Here is a 20,346-nt window from a genome sequence, read left to right as displayed (position 1 = left end):
CCAGCACTCACCAGGATGGCCAGCTGGGTGTAGGCTGCGGCGAGTACCGCCAGAGCCACAGCTGCACCCGCAAGTTCTGGCAGGGCCTGGCAGAACGTCTTGCCAAAAACGGACCACTGGCGGATGAACCGCAGTTGCTGCGCGGCCTGTGGGCGGGCGAGGGTCAGTCTGTGTCCTGGCTGGGCAGCGGCAGCCTCACCCCCGCCCACCCGCTCACCTCCACCAGCAGCACAAACAGCAGGGATGCGGCCAGTCCACGGGCTACGGTGCCGAGCTGTGCCACCTGCTCGAAGCTGGTGAAGTGGCGTGGGCGGCCACCCAGGAAGCGGGCCCACTGGCGGTCGGCGGCACCCAGCTGGGCCAGGCGGACAAGTGCGGCGGCTGCAGCCAACACCACCAGCAGCCCCCGTACCCAGGCTCCTGGCCTGGCGACGCGTCCACGCCCTTCTCTCCGCCAGGCACGGGCCTCGGCCACCAGGAAGTGCAGGGCCAGCAGCAGGAGGCTCGCCTGCGGGGAGGGGGGTTCCGCTCAGCCCCAGGACGAGCCGGGGTTGTGTGGGGCTCGGGCTGGGGCTGGGGCTGGGGGGCTGGGGTCCTCACCGAGGCGAGCAGCTGCAGGGAGAGGCCGGTGCTGAGGCGCTGCAAGGAGAAGGGCCGCACGCTGAGGGCCGCGAGGGCCTGGCCGGCCACGGGGAACTCGAGGCGCAGGGTGACGGCCGCGTGCAGCCCCACGGCCGGGCTGTAGCGCGTGAGCTCCACAAACACGGCGCGGCTCCTGCAGGGCGGGGCGGGGGTGGGGTGCAGGCTGGGACCGACTGCTGCAAGAAGGCAGCCCAGCTGGACGGGAGGTGGGAGCTCTGGGACCGAGCCTGCCGGGGGTGGGGGCGCCCACAGGGGCCAAGGCGGGCAGGTCTCCACCTGTTGTCCACCCAGTGATGTTGCCGCAGGAATTCCAGCTGTGCCCTGCTCTCTGCCAGGCTCTGTCCCAGTTCCTGCACGTAGCCACCGCTATCATACACGGCGCAGGCCCCCCAGTGCCAGACTCTGCAGGGGTGAGGGGCCGGCCGTTAGAGCCCCGGCAGCGGGCACACACCCCACCAGGCGCAGCCCACACTGCGCTGCTCACCCAAGCGCCTCGGGTGCTGAGTAGGCCCATGTCCCAGAGCTGTTGCTGGGGGCGTGCTCCCAGCCAATGCCGTAGTCACTGGTACTGAAGCCGCCTGCCGCTGAGCAGGGGCGGGTGCCTGAGCCTGGGGGGTCGGGACAGGGGGCTGAAAGGCAGAACAGAACGCTCACCAAATGCTGGGCTGCACCCATCCCGCCCACGGGGCTCACTCACAATGGGGACGTGCAGGCCCAACTCGGGAAACGCCAAGGAGGGTTGGTGCCGGTGCCGCCTCACTCACCTTCCTCCAGGCGCACCTGCCGCAGCCGAGGGGGCCCCAGCTCCGGGCTGGACTGTTGGCCGTGGGTGTAGGGGAGCAGCACACGGGCCATCCACGGCCATAGCTCGTCAGACCTGCGGGGACCACAGTCACTGGCTACACTTGCAGGGGTCCTCAAACTTTTTAACCAGGGGCCAGTTCACTGTCCCTGAGATCCATTGGAGGGCTGGACTAGTTTGAACAAATTCCTATGCACACTGCACATATCTTACTTTGAAGTGAAAAAGCAAATGGGGCAAAAACACCTGGTGGGCCTGATAAATGTCCTCAGCAGGCCGCATGTGGCCCTCGGGCCGCAGTTTGAGGACCCCTGAGCTACAGCTACAGCCGCTGGCTGGCAGGGAGGGTCCATGCAAGAGGGGATGAGGTGCATGCCCTCCCAGGCCCAGTAGACAGGGTGGGCCTGTGCAGGAGGGTACCAGGTATGTACCCTGACTGCCCATTGGCCAGTGGGCCCACCTCGCAGGGCAGCATCGCAGTAGGACCCAGCCCAGCAGGCAGGCCTGCAGACGTACCGGGTGATGGCCAGGAAGGCCCGGCTGTCGAGCTCCTGCTTGATGGCACTCTGTAGGCGGTGGGCGTGGCCGAGGCACGAGACGTCCCCATAGTTGGCCAGCAGTGTCACCAGCAGGAAAAGCATGTATACCAGCAAGTTCTGGGGAGGTAGGGACCCTCAGCCGTGTGCTCTCAGTCACCCCAGCTACCCCAGCTACCCCCCACCCCAGGACCCGACTTTGGCAGTGGGCTGGGCAGCAATAAGAGAGGGTGAGGCTCCATAGTTGGGAGGGGCAGGGTGCTGGGCGGGGCCGGGGCTGGCTTACCCGCAGCACCGCGTGCAGTCTCTTGACCTTGCGGGCCTCCTCCTTGGCCAGGAAGAGGGCGAAGCCATGGGGGGGGCGCACGCGGGGCACACGCTCGCTCACGGGTGTCACGGCAGGACTCTCCACCAGTGTGTCGTCCTCGTCTGGGTGCAGCCGCTGGACCACCAGCGAGAAGTACAGGGCCTCCAGCAGGACCTGGGGTCGGGGAGCTGGCATCGGGGCTCTGGGCAGGGGGCAGTGCCCCTCCCCCCCCAGACCACTCACCTTGAGGGGCTCCCAGCCCAGGAAAGAGACCAGGAGACTGGAGCCGCTGGACAACAACCACATGACGCTGACGTGAGGGGCAAAGCCGGAGCCAAGCCAGCCGGAGAGGCCCACGCACAGGGCCACCAGGAGCAGGCTCAGCCCGTGGGCCAGGTGGGTGCACCAGGCCGGCAGCAGGCGCTTCCGCAGGCCCTCCATCATCCCTGTGGGGGAGGGGCTGTTAGCTGCTGGGAAGGACTGGGGTTGGGGGATGCCCATGTGGGGGAGAGAACTGAGAGAAAGTGTATGTGTGAGAGAGAGAGGAGGGGGACTGAGGGTGAGGGTGGGCGTGCATGAGGAGAGCAGGTGGCACGGCATACCTGTACCACAGCATCTGGGGGCTGGGAGCTGGTCCCAGCCGGGGCCCGGGGCGGGCGGTCCTCTCTCCCCCAATCTGTGCAGCACCAGCGCCTCGGTTCTTGCCCCAGGAGTTCCCGACCTGAACATAGGGGGCCATGAGTGTTGTGCCCTCCCAGGGGGCATGCCAATACCTACTCCACTCCTGGGACACAGGGCGGGGGGGGGCACCCCAGGGCAAGAGGCCAAGTGGAACACAGATGACCCAGGAAAGCCTCCCTTCTCTCCCTGCTCCCTTACTGACCGACCCCTCCAGTACCCCCACCCCAGCCCGGGTTCTGAGCCTAAGCCCTGCTGGTGTCCTGCCCAGCTGACCCAGGCCTTTGTGCCAGCAGACTGGCAGCTGTCTCCTCTCACTGCCCAGCTACAGAGCCCTGCCTGCACCCCACAGTCTGTCTTAGCGCCTTCCATGCCCACGCCCACACATTCTGCAAGGCCCCGGGTGCCCTGTGCAGCCTGAGACCAAGGAACTTGTGCGCGCCTCTCGGATGCCGTCCCCAAGCACGCACGGCCTGTTCCTCGCTGAGCCACTGGGCCAGGGCATGTTGGCGGCCAGGTGCCACCGTGAGTCCAGAGCCTTAGGTGAGAGAGCAGGGGAGGAGGCTGCAGAGTGAGAGGAAACAGAGGTGAGAGAGGGAGACAGAGAAGTGGGGGCTACTCACCATGGCCGCGTAGCCCCCAGAGAGTGAACATGGTAGGAGGCGGGGTGGGGGCAATGGCGGCTCGGCTGTGGAGCCCCCTTCCATTTGGTGGGAGAGCCAGTGCTCGGCCACCACCTGCCTGGCCAGTCTGGCGGACGAGAGAGGTAGCAGGCCAGCCTCAGCCACTGACCGCCCTCTTGCCCAGGGCTGCCTTGGAAGGCAGGGCAGCAGCATTCCCCTGTGAGGGGTCGGACCTGCCAGCAGCTGAGGGCCCTGGGAGAGGAGGAGCGGGCACTCCACCGTGGAAAGGGCCCTGGCAGTTGAAAGTGGGGTGCTGTGTTGTGCAGAAGGGAGGAGAGGGTGAGGGGGAAGGAGAGGCAGGGAGGGGCGAGCAGAGGGGCATGGACACAGGAGCAGAGATGACAAAAAAGGGGGTGAGCAGAGGGGAGCCGGGTGCCCCAGCCCACCACTGTGGGCCATTAAATTCCCACAGCAAGGCCGTGCCAGGAAACAAGATCCCTGTGACCCAGCAGCCCTCAGGGTGCACCTGGAGGCTGTGAGGAGGGAGGCAGAGACCCCAGCTCCCTGCAGCGCTGTCGCAAGGGACAGGAGGAAGCAAGCGAAATGTCCACCTGTGATCGGCACCCGGCACACGCAGAGAGAATTGACGCAACTGACGGATGGACACGCACACACACACGGAGAAGCCAGGCTGCCGACTGCTACACGCTACATGTGACACAGGCACACGGCATCCACACATGGAGAAACAATGCAGCCAATCCATGACCACAACACATGGAATATGCGCAAGCACACGGAGGGGCAATGCAGCTGGCCCACACACATGGGAGAAACACAGCCAACACATGCACATAGCACACACACACACACACACACACACACACGGTGCATGGCACATGGAGGGCCAATGCAGCTGGCCCACAGACACACACATAGAGGGACAACGTGGCCGGTCCACATGACAGTCTGCTGCTAGGCCTTATAGCCCACCCCACATGCCCACAGCTCCTCAAAGGACAGCTGTCCAGAGGCCAGCCCCCAGGGCAGTGCTGCTTCTGGCTCCTTCCCCAGAGGGCAGAGATGGGTGAGCCAGCCCGTTGGGCTGGGCACTCACAGGCTGGTGAGCAGGTCTGCGTCCAGCTGGGGGCTCTGGGTGGCAGCCAGGCTGCTGGCCCCTTCGGCCAGGATCTGTCGGATCAGGTCCTCATCTGAGGGCGGGCAGGGACATGGGCAGCTTCAGCGGGGAACCTGCAGGCACGGCTGCAGCTCCCGTTGCTCCCCCAGTCCACTCACCTGAAGCTGAAAAGTATTTGGCAGGGGAGGGAGGGCTGACCAGAGACAGGCTGTCCTCCTCCTGGTTCAGGGGGCGGCCCGGCAGCCCCTGAGCTAACTGCTGCATGGTGCTGCCCATGATGGATGGGTCAGCTAGCAGGTCCGGCCAGCTGAGTGAGCCCTCACTGGGCGGCCAGCACACCAGGCTGGAGAAAAGGCAGGTCAGAAGGAGGCCCGGGCAGACAGGGTGGTCCCTTGGGGTTTACATGGGGGTCCATCTGTGGGTGGAATCTCAAAGCCTCCAAACCGCCAGGGGAGTCCCTGAAGCCCCCAGAAACCCACCTTTTAGAATCATCCAGAAACAAATCGTGCATTTGCTCAGCAGCAAAGACCTGTTGGGAAGTGCAGAGAGGGCCTTAGGTTTCCCCGGCAACCCAGAGGCCGCTTGACCGCCCGGTGGGCTCCCAGTCAAGCTGGCCCCTCAGCAATGGAGCCCCAAGGTGAGGCAGGAGCTATCCGGCATGGAGTTCAGGTAGCTGTCTGAGTCTGCCACCTTGCTGCCTGTGGGGGCTGGGGGCCTCAGCAGGCAGGGCCCAGACCAAGACCGTCCATGGAGGTTCTGGGGTGATGGACACTGGGTGGAGTCACATATACTTGGCACGTGTGGGTGCACAAGCCCAGAAACGGAGCCAGGGCGACCCGGGGAGGGGGGCGTTCCCATCTGTGTGCTGTACCCGCAGGTATAGATCCTAAGTGCTACTGCGGCAGGTTTGGGGTGAGGTGTTTGTTTTTCGTGTTCTTCCCTAGCGGTTCCAGACACCCTGTGGGGGCAGTTCTAGTTTCTGTGAGTCCATGAGACGGTGCTAGCCCGCCTGTCCCACAGGGTTGCTGACATGCTGAGCTGGGAAGCGGCAGATTTAACTACGGCGTGCCCTGACATTTCCCCATGGAATGATGTTTATTAATTAGACATAAGAAACAAAAAACACAAAATGTGTGTCATTGAGCAAGCCGGGGTCCCTGAGTTCCCACGGGGTGAGCTGGGGCCTCTGGGCCTCGAGTTTCCACCCTGCTGACGTGCTCTCTCCCTGTGGCATCTCTGTCCAGCTTTGGTGCCTGGGCAGTGTCAGGTCCTGGGGTGAGCTGGAAAGTGGTCCCTCCTCCCTTAGCCTTGGGCAGAGCGGTGGTGGCCAGCCGTCTTCTGAACGTTTTGGGGGACTTGGCGGGCAGAGGTGCAGAGGAGTGATGGGTGGCGGCATCTGGCCGGGGGTACCTTGATGGCCTGCCTGTACTGGCGGCTCATTTCACCTTCCTGGGCTGACCTGTTGGTCTGCTGGCGCTTCCAGCCTTTCTGCTTTTGGGGGCCAGTGGGGCACCCCCTAATTTTATCCATGGTTCTAAGTAACGTATGTCTTCTCTTCCTTCCCCTGGGTCTGGCTAGTAAAAAAGGGGCCTTGGCAGTGCGGTGGGTTAAGCACAAGTTTGAGCCTGCCAGCCACTTCCGGGGAAGATGAGGCAGCCTACTTTCTGGGAAAGCCCCTGGGTTGGTTCTGCTGACTCACAGTGGGCATTGTGGTGTGGGGTCTCTGGTTGACCTAGAAGGTCCAGTTCTTGGTTCCCAAGGCCCTCTCTGGCTCTGTCCTACAGGGGCACCCCCCCTTCATCCCATGCATCCCTCGGTCCCTGCCCACCTTGCTCCTAGACATCCGGAAGAGAAACAGGATGGCCAAGTAGACAGGGTAGACGACCACGCTGGACACGAGGCCAACAGCCACTGTGTCCACACTGAGAGGGACCAGCATGGACACGGGTTTCCTGCTGGAGGGAGAGCAGGGGCCGTGTGAAGCTGGGGAGCAAGCATGAGGAGAGGAGGTGGCTGGCCTGGTAGAGCTCGGCCACCAACCTGTAGGCTGTGTCTCCTACGACCCCGTACCACACGGCGTTGGCGCCCAAGAAGAGGCAGAGCAGGAGGACGCAGCAGGTGGCCCTCTGTACGCGGGTGAAGCGGCTGCGTGGTGGCCGGTCCCACAGCGAGAGCCAGATGTGCTTGTCGAAGAAGCCGCGCTGCAACTCGGCCACCAGCAGCCGCCGGAACCGCCGCAGCGCAGCGTCGTCTGGGTGGAGAAGGCAGGGCTGCAGGAGGCCGCGTCCAGGTCGTCCCGCCCGCCCCGCCCCCAGGAAGGGAGGAGCCCTACTTGCAGCCAGCACCTCCTTCTCCACCAGGCCCCCGTTGGCCTCCGTCTCTACCGACAGCCAGTCATTGACCAGGAAGTAGGTGCTGCGCGCGTTCTGCAGGTCCCGAACGATGACGTGCTGCAGGAACCAGGCTGGGCTGAGCCCTGCAGACGGGCACGCGGGCAGGTGAGGGAGGGCAGGCCTGGGCTGGGGGCAGAGCCCTGGGGTGTGGGTAAGAGGTGGGCGGGCCAAGCCCCCAGGGAGCGGTTAGGGCCTGGATGGGGCGTGGCTGAGCCCTGCGGGCGGGGCCAGGGCCTGGATGGGGTGGGGCGGAGCCCTGGGAGAGCGGTTGGGGCTTGGGCGGGCAGGGCTGCAGGGGGGGAGCGCCCTGACCCTTGTTGTCATGCCACACGCGAATCTTCCACAGGCTGCCCAGGCTGTGGGGCGTGGCGATCTGGAAGATGTCCAGGCTGTTGCGGTGGAAGGCCCCACTGCCGTCCAGGTGCCGGTGGCCACTGCGGCTCTCCGCCCCATACAGCATGATACCCACATGTGCAGTGGTACCTGATGGGTGGTGGTGGGGGCACAGGACCAGTCATGTCACCTCACTCGCTGGGTACAGGTGACCTCTACCTGGGTATGCAGGTGCCAGCCTAACACCCGCACACATTCTGCCACTGCCCTAGGCAGCCATGGCTGTTGTTCTCCCACCTGCCACCGTGGACCAGGTGTGCACCCTGGCCGGCGCCATCACCTGGCTGCTCTCGGAGTTGGCTGTGACCAGTGTGCACACCGCCCTCCCACTCCCATACCTCAACTCCCCGCGACCTGTAACCAGCATCCAGCATGTTTCTAGAGGGATCTTTGTAGGAACCCGGGCGCTACAGCCCAACCTTCGAGGTGTGTGGTCTCATTCAGTGGGGTGCTGGCAGCCACTGAGGCCAGCTTCAAGCTCAGCCAGGTCAGGGTGAAGACGGAGGCCCTAACACTTCCCACTCGCCGTCAGGAGAGGGCGCCCCAGAGAGCCACCGCCCTGCTCACCAGAGCCTCGGCCCCAGCCGGTCTTGACCAGGATCTCGTACTTGAAGCAGCCGCCCTTCCCGCAGAACGGGATGACGCGGACACGGCGCACATCCATCTGGTCCAGCTTCCGCAGGAGCACCGCCATGACTGCGTAGGTCAGCAGGCTCACGGCACACGTCAGCAGGACGACGTAGTTCATGCCCGCCGACGGCTCCTGCGAAGAGGGAGGCAGGAGAGCATCAGGTTGGGCTCCCCTGGGACACCCTTCCTGCCCAACAGCCCAGCCTGGAGGCCTTCCATCGTCACTCACAGGAAGGACGAAGGTGATGCGGCTGGGCGGCACCAGGAGGCTGGCACCAAAGGCGGTGAGGTGGCGGGTGAGGCAGACAGCCTGCTGGGGCGAGGTCTCCTCCAGGGCCACGATCCCCTCCGTGCGCCAGGCCATGTCCTCCTCGCTGAAGTACTGGCACAGGGACGTGTAGAGGCCCACGGACACCTCCAGGGCTGACCAGTGGAAGTGGCTGGTCAGGTTCAGGTGGTAGCTCCCTCCGGGCTCTGCGGTCCTGGGGGGCAGGGAGGGGTAGGGGAGGCGTGTCACAGCCCGATCTCAGTGCCCCGCCGCACCCACGGGCCCTCTCAGCTCACCCGGGCGCGATGAAGAGGGTGTAGAGCCTGTGGTCCTTGCTCGCCAGCTCCTGCAGGCTGATCCGCCGGCTAGCAGAGCAATTGTATTGGTTGGGCCGGGCCGCCACATGCAGGTACACAGCCAGGTAGGGCTCGGGCTCCTCCGACAGGTAGGTCTCTGGGGGTAGTAGGCTGGGTCAGCGCGGCCTGGGGGAGCCCCACATTGCAGGCCAGCCCTCCTCCCCAAGGTGCCCCCTCCTCTCCAGCGCACCATCCAGCACGGAGAAGGTGAGCTGCAGGTGCAGGGCGGCTGCTGGGTTGCTGCTCTCAGGGACCACCTCGGCGCTGACGGAGGCCCGCGGGGGCACTGTGGTGATGGCGGCGGCGGGCACGCTGCGGCCTGGGCCGGTGTTGCTGGGCACTGTGACGGTGATGGCACGCTCGGAGGCCAGGCGCTCGATGGGGATCTGGTGGCCGGCCTGCGTCTGGAAGGCCATGGAGGCCACCTTCGTGGAGACGGTGTAGTTGCCAATGTAGCCGAAGGGGAAGGGGTTGGAGTCCACCAGGAGGATGAGCTGCACGACCTCGCTGCGGCCGGCCAGCGCCCCGCTGAAGGCGGCCGGGATGGAGAAGTGGCAGGCGGGGCTCACGGCCCGGCCCGCGCACAGCAGGCTCAGAGGATCCGAGCGCTTGCCCTGGGCCACAATCTCCTCGCCAGCCAGTGTCAGTGGCTCCTCGTTGAGGACCCGTGAGCGCGTGAGGATGCACATGAGGGCGGACGACAGGTTATAGGCCCGGGAGGCCACGAGCAGCGAGGGCTGCGCCGCTCCCAGCACACCCGGCTCTCCTGGTGGCCGGCCCTGCACATCTGCGCTGGCCAGGTGGATGAGGTCTCCTGTGGAAACCAGTAGAAGGCTGGGCTTAGAGTCAGGGCGGAGCTAGGAGGCGGTGGCTAGGGCAGTGGAGGTCCCTGAGCGGGGAGTGGGCGGGAGGCAGGCTGCAGGGTCCCTGGAGGTGCGAAGTGGGAGGAGGCTGTGCAGACAGCGGGGTTGGAGAGAGCAGGGCCGCATGTCCTCAGGGGCGGCGGGGAGCGTGTACCAGTGATGTTGAGGATGCTGTCGGCGATGGTGGTGGGTGTCTCAGTGCCCTCAGTGGTCTCGGCCTGTAGGACGCCCATCATGGCCTCCAGCTTGTGCAGCGTCTTCTTCAGGCAGGGCTGACACACCAGTTCCCTGCGGGACACCTGGGGGAAGCTGGCCTGGGTCCCTTTGCCCCTGCTGAGCACCCCCAAAGTTCCCACAACCCTGGGCCCAAGAAGGTCTGATGGGGCCCCCCCATCTGCCACCGACAGTGACCCTAAGCCTGCCTAGGTGGTAGGGGCACCGGGAGCTGGCGTGGTCCTCATGCCCTGGGCCTACACGCCATGCCTCCGGAGGGGTAGGGTGTGGGCGTACCGTGCACTGCGCCAGCGCGGCGGCAACCTGCTGGATGTCGTCCACCGTGTCCACACGCAGGGACACCAGCGTCTCTGTGACATTCCTGCGTATCTGGGCACGCAGCTGCCGCTCCTGGGCAGGCTCTGCCACCGCTGCAGGAGTCTGCTCGTACTGCAGGATGGGGACAGCAAGCAGGGCTGTCAGTCGCTCCCAGGGCCCTTGCCAGCAGTAGGAGTGCACGTGCAGCTCCTGGCAGTGGGACCCCAGGCCCCACCCTGGACAGCTGTGGTCAGGAGGCTCCCTGCCCATGCCCAGCCCCGCCCTGCTACACTGACCTCATTCAGCACAGTGACCAGGGCCAGTGAGTACTCGATGACGTGCTGGGGGTCGGCCTGTCGCAACAGCCCAGGGAGCTTGCTCTCTGTGAGATCGTGCAGCCAGCGCGTCAGGCCCATGGAGCCCCCCCCAGGGGGTTCAGGTGGCATGATGGCCAGGGTCCTGTAAGGAGGCTGCCATCAGCTGGGGAGCTGCCGCAGCCTTGGTGCCCGCAGGCCACGTGGCTCACCTGTTGAGGGCGACCACAGAGGCACCCAGCTGGTCCCACACGAGCACGGCCAGGTACACAGTGAACTGCGGGGGGAACCCAGGTGGCAGCACTGCGCCATAGGCTGGCAGGCTGCCCTTGTAGACACAGAACTCCTCACAGTGGCCCTGGCGGCAGCGCCGCAACAGCAGCGCATACAGCAGCGGGGCACCTGCGTCCTCCGCGTCGCGCCAACCTGCAAGGCAGAGAGCGTCAGCAGGGCACAGGCAGGTCACGTCAGGGCCCCACTGGCCGGCTGCTCTCACCTGAGCATGCGAAGTGCACCTCGGTGGTCAGGGCGTGCACGCCATCCAGCGGGGAGAGGTGGCAGGAGCCACCCAGCGGTGGGCGGTTGGGGGCTAGGCGGATGGACGCACAGCCCTCCTCCCCGCCCGACTGGCCCAGCACGGTCAGCGTGAAGATGTAGCCCTCGCCGTCGCGCAGGGCGCCGCGCCGCACCACCAGCCGCATGCCTGCGCCGCCCGTCGATGTGCTTGCCTCGTCCAGCACCAGCGTCTGATTGCTGAAGGTGCGCGCTGCCCAGCGCTGCGGGGGAGGGAGGGGCGGTGAGGAGTGGGCCGAGTGAAGGAAGGGGGCACCGCGAGGGTGCTGGATGGGCAGAGGGGCTAGGAAGTGAGGGGCAAGGGCCGGGGCTGTGGGGGCCCGAGGGCACACTCACCCCCTGCTTGGTGCCGGGGCTACAGTTGAGGCAGTGGCCCTCCAGGTAGAGGTGGGAGCTGCGGCTGACCTGGTACACGGCCTTTGCCTTGCAGGACACACACTCCAGGGATACAATGGGCACCCGCCCACTGCGGATCAGCACCTATGGGGCAGGGAGACCACGGAGCTGACCTTGGTCCTGGAAACAGCCCAAGGGCTAGAGCCTTGAGCCCAGAGCAGGGTCTGTCCTGGAGCGGGTCCATGCTAGCCCCTCCCCAAGGGCCCTTGGAGCCCTACCTGGAGGCAATGGTTTGTCCACACCCCCCCACCCTCATCTAGATCCTAGCCAAATCCACCGACCCCCCCAAGGCACGTCCACACGTGTACAAACACAGCCAGCATCTACCGTCTGGTTGGCCACCTCCTCCTTGCGGCCAGCCTTCCACACAGTCAGGTCAAAGGTGTACTCCACGCCGGCCTCCAGCCGCTCTCGAGGGATGGTGACCACAGGATTCCCTCGGGGCCCAAAACTCAGGGCACACCCACTGGCCTCGCTCTGCAGATGGGGCACGCGAGGAGGGGTGGTGAGAGCCCATCTCGCTGCCCACCCGCCCGCCCGCCTGGGAGCAACTGGGGGCCCTCCCCTCCCGCTGCAGGGGCAGGGACCTGGGAGGCAGTGGTGGAGGTGCAGGCCCAGTGGAAGCTGAGTGGCGTCTGGTCGCCGTCCTCCAGGTTGGGATCGTAGGAGCGGCGGCCGTCCAGCACCAGGTCCTGTGTGTCTGGCCACACGCGGTAGGAGCCACCCTCGATGATGGGCACCAAGCGCTCGGGGGCCACCGTCACGTTGGCCTGCATGCTGCGGGACAGTGGTGTGTCCCCAAAGGACACCACAAACACAAAGCAGTATTGGCCCACGGGCAGCACCAGCCGTGGCAACACCAGCTGTGGCCGGCTCACGTCCACGCCAGGGAGAGTGAGGGGGGCAGCCTGGGCAGGCCGCTGGCAGCTGGTGGCGCGGTACACTTCCCATCGGTACTCCGTCTGGTAGGTGACACAGCCACGCAGATCCACGTGGGCCTCCAGGTAGTTGCGCTGTGAGCGGCGCATGAACACCTGCGGGGGCAGAGCCACGTCCACGGTGGGCTCCTCGCAGGCCAGCACATGCACGGTGACCGTGGCCTGCGCCACCATGAAGCTGACCAGGTTGGATGCGTTCACCTGCACGCGGTAGTCCCCCGGCTGCAGGTAGGCGTGAGCGGCCCAGGGCTCTTGCATGGCCTGTGTGGGGGCCCCATCCCCAAAGTCCCAGCGAAAGGCCACCCGGCGCGGGCTGGGGCTGGTGTCGGCCTGGAAGCGGGCCGAGCGGTTGGCGAAGAGCCGGCCGGCGTGCAGCGCCACGTGCTGCAGCACGTCCTGCACCTCCAGGCGCCGGGTGACATTGACGCCCCCCAGCTCGTTGAAGGCGCGCACCTGCACCTCCAGCAGGCCGGCTGCCACGGGCGTGTAGGTGACCTCGCGGCCCGACAGGATGACCAGTGAGTCCCCCTGCACCTTCTGCAGCGAGAAGTACCAGGCGTACTGGACACGGGAACCACGCAGCACACGAGCTGTGAAGTTCTGCTCCGTCCCTGTGGGCACGCCTGGCGGGCAGCAGTGTGGCGTCCACAGCCCGGCCACAGCCTCCAGCACGGCCACGCGCACCTGTGCCTGCGCCCGGCTCACGTGGTTCTCGGCCCGCACGCTCACCATGTAGTCCCCGGCATGCGGGAAGCTGCGCCAGAACCGTGGCCCGGCCAGTGGCTCGGCCTCAGCCCCACCCACCTGCAGGCGCAGCACCACGTCCGAGCCGGCGGCAAGCAGCACCTGGAAGTCCACCCGCTGCCCAGGCTCCACCACTTTGCTTCCAGCCCACAGCACCAGTCCCGCCACCGGCTCCTCCGCCGTCAGATTGTGAGTCGCCACCGCCCAGCTGACGGCATTGGAGGCGTTGAGCTGCACCAAAAAGGTGCCGGCCTTGGGGAAGGCCACGGTCACCTGCTGGCCCTGCAGCCTGCGCCCCCCAGGCACCACCCAGCTCCAGCTCACGTCGGTGCCGGCAGCCAGCTGGCCCCGGAAGGGTATGGTGGTCCCAGCCACCACAAAGCCTCCATTCAGCTCGCCAGCCCCGATGGTGAGGCCAGCCACAGGGACCTGCACCAGCACCGCCACAGAGGCGTTGACCGCACCCAGTGCATTCTCAGCCGTGACTGTGACCAGGTGCAGGCCAGGGCTGCCAAAGGCGTGGGTCGTGGCAGGGTCTGTGGTCACCCAGCTCGGCCCGCCCTCGAGGCCCCAAGTGAACATGATGCCACTGCCGCCCTCCAGGTGGGCGGCCAGGGTGACGCTGGCATGGACGGCGACAGGGTTGGGGGTGGCAGCCACGGCCAGAACCCCCACAGGGTCCAGGAAGCACAGCGTGCGGTTGGCTGTGGCACTGCCCAGTAGGTTGGTGGCCCGCAGCTGGATGAGGTAGGCCCCCGGCTCGGGCACGCTGAGGGAAAAGAGGCGGCCGGCAGCAGCCAGCATGGCACCCCCGGCGCGCTGGGCGGTCCAGCTGTAGGAGACGTTGGTGCCGTCGCGGATAGTGGCCTGCAGCGGCAGCGTGTGGTTGGTGGGGAAGCAGCCACCGCCGCTGCCGCCGCCGCCCGCCACCTGGAGCCCCTCGATGGCCTGCAGCACATAGACAAAGATGCTGTCCTGGGCAGCGCCCACTGCGTTCTCCGCCGTGACGATGATGTTGAAGGTCCCCACAGAGCGGAAGGTGTAGGAGATGGTGGGGCCCCCGGGGATGGGGGTGCAGCGGTCACACAGCACCCATGAGTAGTGGGCGTCGCTGCCCGCCTCCAGGGCCGTGCTGAAGCTCACGCTGCCGTTGAGCGGGACCACCGTGCGGCTGGCGTTGATCCGCAGCCCCTGCACCCGCCGCGCCACCGTCACATTCAGCTGCGCCTCGCCCCGGCTCACCTCGTTCCAGCCCGCCACCGAGATGGTGAATCGGCCCGTGCGGTTGTAGGTGTGGGAGACCTGGGGGCCCTCCAGCCGAGTGCCATCCCCCAGCTCCCACAGGTAGTGTGCGGGGCTGCCGCGGCGGCCCACTGCTGAAAACCAGTAAGGCTGCAGGGCCTCCAGCATGCGGGAGCCGTTCACGCAGATGCCCTCGAGCACCACGGGCTGCTGCACCTCCACCAGGGCAGAGTCGTTGCCGGCGGACACATTGTTGGACGCAGTGACTGTGGCCAGATAGGAGCCCGTCTCCTGGTAGGTGTGGGTGGCCTCAGGGGCCCCCAGGCGGGCGGCCTCCTCGGTGCCCCAGTCCCAGGTGTAGCGGTAGGAGAAGGGGGGCCAGGCACGTGCCTCCAAGCGGGCAGCCTCCCCAAGCCGCACGAACTGGTGGTCTGGCCACAGCGTGACGTTGCCGAGCCCGGGCTCCACGCACACGCTGGTGAAGTAGTGGGCCTTGTTGGCGTGGCTCGACAGCACCAGCACCAGCGGGAAGGTTCCGCTGCGTGTGAAGTTGTGCGTCACCACAGGGCTCCCTCGGACGGTGACGTTGGGCGAGCCGTCCCCGAAGGTCCACTCAAAGACGTAGTGGGCGGGGTCTCCAGTGACGTGGGCCGTCAGCGAGGCCATGGGCTGGGTGGGGATGCAGCCGGTGGGCTCCAGGCGCAGCACCTCCAGGACGAAGACATGCATGGGCTGGCTCAGGGCCAGGCGGCCAGCAGGGCTGGCTGCCGTCACGGTCACGGTGTGGTTCTGTGCCCGCAGGTATACATGCTGGGCGGTGGGCTCGGGCCCGGACAGGACGGTGCCATCGCCCATGTCGAAGGTCCAGGTGATGTTGTCCCCGGCCTCCAGGGTGGCACTGACCCTCACAGGTGCGCCCTGCTCGGCGGCAGGGCCCAGGTTCACACGGAGGCCACGTGGTGCCTCCAGGACGTGGACCTCAACCTGTGCCACTGAGCAGCTCAGCGTGTTGTTGGCCTCCAGGCGGACGTGGTACGTGCCCCTTACAGAGAAGGTGTGGTTGGCGGCTGGCTCACGCTGCAGCCTGGTGGGTGTGCTGTCCCCAAAGTCCCAGATGTACAGGATGCCCCCAGGCATGGGTGTGGGCAGAGGAAAGAAGATCACGGGCTGGCCAGCCACCAGGACATGGCTGCTCACCCCCACGGCCAGAGCAGGCAGGGCAGCCCGCACACGGATGGGGACCTGCTGGGTCAGGTTCTCGAAGGTGTTGGACACGAGCAGGGTCAGGTTGTAGTCACCTGCAGGGACAGATCAGTCCATGAGATGGTGGTGAAGTGGGGGACCCCACCTATGGAGGAGGTGATGCGGCCCCGACCTCACCTGGGGTGACGTAGGTGTGTGTGGCATTGTGCTGCACCAGCACCTGGGCCAGTGTGGGCTCCGGGACTGGGAAGGACTCGTCATATGGGGGCTGGAACTGGCCAAGCACCTGCTCCCCATCCCCAAAGGTCCACCTAGTGGGGCAGGGGCAGGCAGTCGGTCGAGGGTGGCATGGAAGCCCAGCCTCAGCCCACCCTGCGGCCCCCCAGCCCTGCCCACTCACAGGAAAGCCACCTCGACAGCCGAGTCTACCAGCACACTGGCTGTCAGCGCCAGCGTGGTGTTCTGGGGCAGCACGGGTGGCAGGGCCGACACCCACAGTCCCCGCATGCGGTTCATGCGCTCGACAGAGACGTTGTAGTGGACGGTGACATGGCTCACGTGGTTGGAGGCCGTCAGCTGCCAAGGTGGGCACCAGTGAGCCAAAGGGTGACCAGGGCACCCCAGCCCACAGCCCATAGGTACCCCATGGATGATGCCATGGGACCCCCACCCATGCCCTCAGCTGCCACCACGAGTCCCAACATACATCCCTCAGTCGCCACTGACTGTCCCCCACATAAGCTCCCAAGCCAGCAGCATCACAGGGTCCCTGAGGCTGCATCCCCACACACCCCCAGCTGCCACCTCAGAGTCCCTGAGGCCACCGACCCCAGTCATCATCCCAGGGTCTTTAAGGCCACAGCTCCCCAGCCCCTGGCCACCACCCCAGGGTCCCAGGCACAGAGCGGGGCGCTGCCGCACCGAGAGCTTGAAGGTGGTCGCACTCTGGTAGATGACATTGAAGACGACGTTGTGGAAGGTCAAAGACTGCTTGTCATCGATGGTCCACTGGAAGGCCACGTCCGAGCCGGCTTCCAGCGTGGGGCTGTACCTCTGTAGGCAGCAACTGCTCAAGACCTGACACCCCTCCTCCCACCGGCCCCTCCACTGGGCATGCACCCCCACTGCCCTGTGACTCAGGTGGCAGAGTCTACGTCTCGGGTGCCCTCAAGCAGGTGTGGACACCCGCAGGGCCACACGGGAGGTGGGAGTTCTAGGGAAGGGACCTGGTTCTGGGTGTCACAAGGGGTTTTAGGTCGGGTCAGAGTCAAGCATGGGGGTTCTGGGCCGGTGGGAGGGCCACCCCACTCACCACAAGGACGCCCTGCAGCACACGGGCCTCTGGGCTGGGTGCAGCTCTCAGGCCTCGCACAGGCTCCTGGGCTGTCACCCGCAGGCTGAGGTGGGCCTGGCTGTCGCCGCTCTGCACCAGCACCTCCACGGGGTGCTCACCTTCACTGAGCCCTGGCAGTGTGAGCACCGAGAAGAGCGTGCCGTTGGGCTGCTGGGGACAGCTGGGCAGCAGGGCGTCCACCGCTGCGGGGCAGGGAGCCTCGAAGGGAGCACTGGTGTTGCCCCCAGGCCAGCGAGCCGTGGCCATGGCTGTGGCGTTGCCATCCATGTCCACAGCTAGCACCACGGCTGAGTGGTTGGTGGGCACATAGAGGTGGCCGTCGAGGGTGGGGGGGTGCACAACACGCAGCCCGGCCACAGGAGAGCCCACTGTGAAATTGCAGGAGAGGTTGTACAAGGCCACGCCACTAGCCACTGTGGCCCGCACTGCGTAGAGCCCAGGGCGCTGCAAACCAGGCTGGGGGCTTGAGCCCAGCAGCGGCATGAGGCGCTCCGTGGCCCCCAGCAGGCGCAGTGCACAGGCTGGCCCAGCAGGGGCCTTCTCCAGCTGGGTGGGTAGCCGGGTCAGCCAGGTCGAGGCGTTGGCCGAAAGGTAAGGGACTGAGGGAGCCGAAGGACTGAGGGCCAGGGGGCAGTGCAGGAAGGCGCCAGGACCAGCGTCATGCTGCAGGGCCAGGAGGTCCCCTGGGAGCAAGGACACATCCAGGCCACGGACAGCAATCTGTGGAGAGGAAGGGAGGTTGAAGGGCATCCTCATGCAGGGCTCCGGTGCCAGGGGCGGGTGGGGGCAGATAGGCAAACAGCCCCCGCCCCTCCCCATCTACTCAGGCAGGACAGCACTGCCACGCAGCACCCTCAGCCCCAGCAGTGCCTTGGAGACACGGCTCACTAAGGGTGTCTCAGAACTGGTTGGAGGTGGGGGGGCTCTGGGAGGGCAAGACAGAGAGCTCACAGAGAGGAGAGTCACCGGACAGAGATGGCTGAGCCATGCCAAGGCCCCAGGGAGCAGGGCTGGGACACAGGCCGGGGGGGCAGAAGGGCGCCCAGGGAGACAGGTGAAGGGGGCTGGATGCCAGGTAGGGAAACTATCGGGGGGCCGAGGGAGATGGGGCCAGGTAGGGGCAGGCACCGAGTAGTGTGGGAGGCCCATGGGAGGCCGAGCCAGGGGTGAGGCGCGCACCGAGTACTGTGTGGGGGGCCCCGAGGGCACAGTCAGCAGCAGCTCCCTCCACAGGGTGTAGTCCAGCCCGGGTGCCAGCGGGGTACTGTTGGCACAGGCCTGAGGCACGTGGGGTGGGTCCAGGGTCTTGCTGGTGTTGCCCAAAGGGCACCAGCTTTCCTCGGACACTCGAGTCGGGGCCAGTGTGGTGCCATTCTCCTGGGTGCCCAGCTCAGGCTCACTGCTGTTTTCAGAGGCCCCTACATGGAAGAATGGTTCCCTGAACCCCAGCTCACAGATGGCCCACAGCCCAAAGTCCAGGCGCACCTCAGCAAGACAAGGCAGCGCTGTACAGCCCCCCACCCACCCACCGGATACTAGCCAGGGACTCAGATGGAAGGTCAGAGGGGTACCCGGGGCCCACAGCTCCCACCTGCAGCTCCGGTGGGCCGGAACACCTGCAGCCTCAGCTGGGCGGGCCACCTGAGCACCTGGGTCCCCACCTCAGCCACCGTCAGGAAGGCCTCGTGCCCCAGACTCAGGCTGGGAAAGACCATCACCTGCGGGCAGGGGTGTCACTCAGCCAACCTTCCTGGAGCTGCCCATGTCCCCCACCCCCATAGCTGGCGGGCATGGTCAGGAGTCAGGGACCTGGAGTGCAGCCTACCTCCACAGGTGCCTGGGGGCCCTCCAGGGTCTCCTGCTGCACCAGGGGGCTCAGGGGACCTTCTAAGTCCCCACTGGGCGCACCCACGAGGATGGTCTCGGTGTCCCACACAGGACCTGGGGGCGAGTCTGCAGTGAGGCTGGTGGATGGTGTGGGCCCCATGCCAGGGTCAGAGCCAGGGGTGGGAGGGTAGGGTAGGCTGGGCAGAGGGTGGATGTTCTATCACCCCACCCCCACCTCCACACTAGGGTCAGTAGAGTCTGGGCCGGGGAGCAGGCAGGATTGGGTGGGAGGCTGCTGTCAGGCCGGTGGCCCGCTTACCCCCAGGCCGAAGCTCACAGACATAGCTGTGTGGCACCGAGCACAGGTCTGTGTTACACTGGCCGGCGGGACCCAGGCGCACGCAGTGCTCCGCAGTGGCGGGGTGGGGCTCCCCAGGCAGCCAGTTTTGGCAGCTCTCCAGGCTGAATGCTTCACCCCGTGGAGATGCACCTGCCTCCTCGACCCCCTCCACAGCTGAGAAGCCAATCCACACGTCCAGGCCCCTGCGGACATATGGTGGTGGGCAGGGGCAGAGGACACAGGCTTCCCAGGACCTCTCCTCACCCATCCTACCTTCTGGGTGCAACCACCACCATCCTGAGTGCCAAGCGGGGAAACAGACTCAGAGGTGAGGCCTGGAGAGCCAGACCAACCAGCCTGGCTTGGGGCCCAGAGCAGCACCCCACCTGCCACACACCTGGCGGGGGTGTGCTCTCTGGGGGGCCTTTATCGGAGTAGACACACTGCTCACCTTGCAGACACCCCTGGGCCAACCTGGGGGATCAAGAGTCTCATACCAACCCCTAACTATAGGAGTCCTCCACCCTACCAGCCCTGGGTCCCCATAAGGGTGAGGTTTGAGGCTAGGTGTGAGGCCAGAGGCAGGTGTAGATGAAGGTAGGGGCATGATGGAGGCAGGTGTCAATGGGGCACATGTGGAAGTGGAAGCATGGTGAGTGTAGACTAGGGTGGGGACACGGGCAGGTGGAAGTTGGAGCAGGTATAGGCACAGGTAGGTGTGGGCAGGTGAAATGAGGGTGGGGGCAGAGTGGAGGTGTGGGTGTAGGTAGAAGTGAGGCAGGCATACATGTACATGCCAGTCAAAGGTGAGGCAAGGGTGAGCATAGGTGGGTACTGAGGCAGGGGCTGGCGGACAGAGGTGCAGGTACAGGTGGGGGAGAGCAATGGGCACAGGCGGGACAAGCCCAAGTAGGAGCAGGTGCAGGGCTAAAGGCACAGGTGGTGGTGGGTGGATGCAGGGGCAGGGCTGCTAACAGATCTGAGCTCTGGGAGGAGACTGGCTTCCAGGAGGGGCGCACCTGGTGACCTGGGAGACGAGGAAGTGCTGGACGTCGGGGCTGTTGACCATGGCCAGCGCGGCCCCGGCCCAGGTGTGACACAGCTCCTGGGCCTGTAGCCAGGGCGCCTTCTCAGCCACCAAGCGGTAGCAGTGCCCGTTGCCAGGGTAGATCTCTGTGCCCGAGGGGCAGAGGGGGTGCACCGCTAGACCGCAAACAGAGCGCAGCTTGAGGTCATGACACAGGCTGAGGGGCTG

At 66.0% G+C, this 20,346-nt stretch overlaps 1 protein-coding gene across 3 annotated transcripts in view; it reads right to left on the bottom strand.

Moving 5' to 3' along the window:
• The window catches only part of PKD1 (polycystin 1, transient receptor potential channel interacting), a 33,370-nt gene that overhangs the window by 1,581 nt on the left and 11,443 nt on the right, over positions 1–20,346 (bottom strand). Inside the window, exons 6-43 of one of the 3 annotated variants that reach the window (XM_075564459.1) lie at positions 20,111–20,294; positions 19,071–19,294; positions 18,750–18,865; positions 18,516–18,642; positions 18,104–18,342; positions 16,883–17,644; positions 16,492–16,623; positions 15,971–16,146; positions 15,748–15,881; positions 12,031–15,665; positions 11,771–11,920; positions 11,384–11,527; positions 10,971–11,250; positions 10,687–10,900; positions 10,457–10,619; positions 10,140–10,292; positions 9,784–9,928; positions 8,957–9,580; positions 8,707–8,863; positions 8,372–8,624; positions 8,080–8,275; positions 7,432–7,602; positions 7,059–7,202; positions 6,767–6,977; positions 6,555–6,681; positions 5,206–5,255; positions 4,885–5,069; positions 4,706–4,799; positions 2,890–3,008; positions 2,531–2,733; positions 2,267–2,461; positions 1,961–2,100; positions 1,407–1,519; positions 1,127–1,271; positions 919–1,044; positions 601–775; positions 218–508; positions 12–146 (exon numbers count right to left, since the gene is read on the bottom strand). In XM_075564459.1, coding sequence (XP_075420574.1) covers positions 12–146; positions 218–508; positions 601–775; positions 919–1,044; positions 1,127–1,271; positions 1,407–1,519; positions 1,961–2,100; positions 2,267–2,461; positions 2,531–2,733; positions 2,890–3,008; positions 4,706–4,799; positions 4,885–5,069; positions 5,206–5,255; positions 6,555–6,681; positions 6,767–6,977; positions 7,059–7,202; positions 7,432–7,602; positions 8,080–8,275; positions 8,372–8,624; positions 8,707–8,863; positions 8,957–9,580; positions 9,784–9,928; positions 10,140–10,292; positions 10,457–10,619; positions 10,687–10,900; positions 10,971–11,250; positions 11,384–11,527; positions 11,771–11,920; positions 12,031–15,665; positions 15,748–15,881; positions 15,971–16,146; positions 16,492–16,623; positions 16,883–17,644; positions 18,104–18,342; positions 18,516–18,642; positions 18,750–18,865; positions 19,071–19,294; positions 20,111–20,294 — 10,832 coding nt within the window. The remainder of the gene's footprint in view (positions 1–11; positions 147–217; positions 509–600; positions 776–918; positions 1,045–1,126; positions 1,272–1,406; positions 1,520–1,960; positions 2,101–2,266; positions 2,462–2,530; positions 2,734–2,889; positions 3,009–4,705; positions 4,800–4,884; positions 5,070–5,205; positions 5,256–6,554; positions 6,682–6,766; positions 6,978–7,058; positions 7,203–7,431; positions 7,603–8,079; positions 8,276–8,371; positions 8,625–8,706; positions 8,864–8,956; positions 9,581–9,783; positions 9,929–10,139; positions 10,293–10,456; positions 10,620–10,686; positions 10,901–10,970; positions 11,251–11,383; positions 11,528–11,770; positions 11,921–12,030; positions 15,666–15,747; positions 15,882–15,970; positions 16,147–16,491; positions 16,624–16,882; positions 17,645–18,103; positions 18,343–18,515; positions 18,643–18,749; positions 18,866–19,070; positions 19,295–20,110; positions 20,295–20,346) is intronic. The other 2 variants (XM_075564462.1, XM_075564460.1) reach the window with 2 other exon arrangements.

Source organism: Tenrec ecaudatus, chromosome 12 (assembly GCF_050624435.1).
Source record: "Tenrec ecaudatus isolate mTenEca1 chromosome 12, mTenEca1.hap1, whole genome shotgun sequence".
NCBI classification, from domain to species: domain Eukaryota; kingdom Metazoa; phylum Chordata; class Mammalia; order Afrosoricida; family Tenrecidae; genus Tenrec; species Tenrec ecaudatus.
Note: the sequence above shows the minus strand (reverse complement) of the source record. Positions and strands in the feature narration are given on the sequence as shown.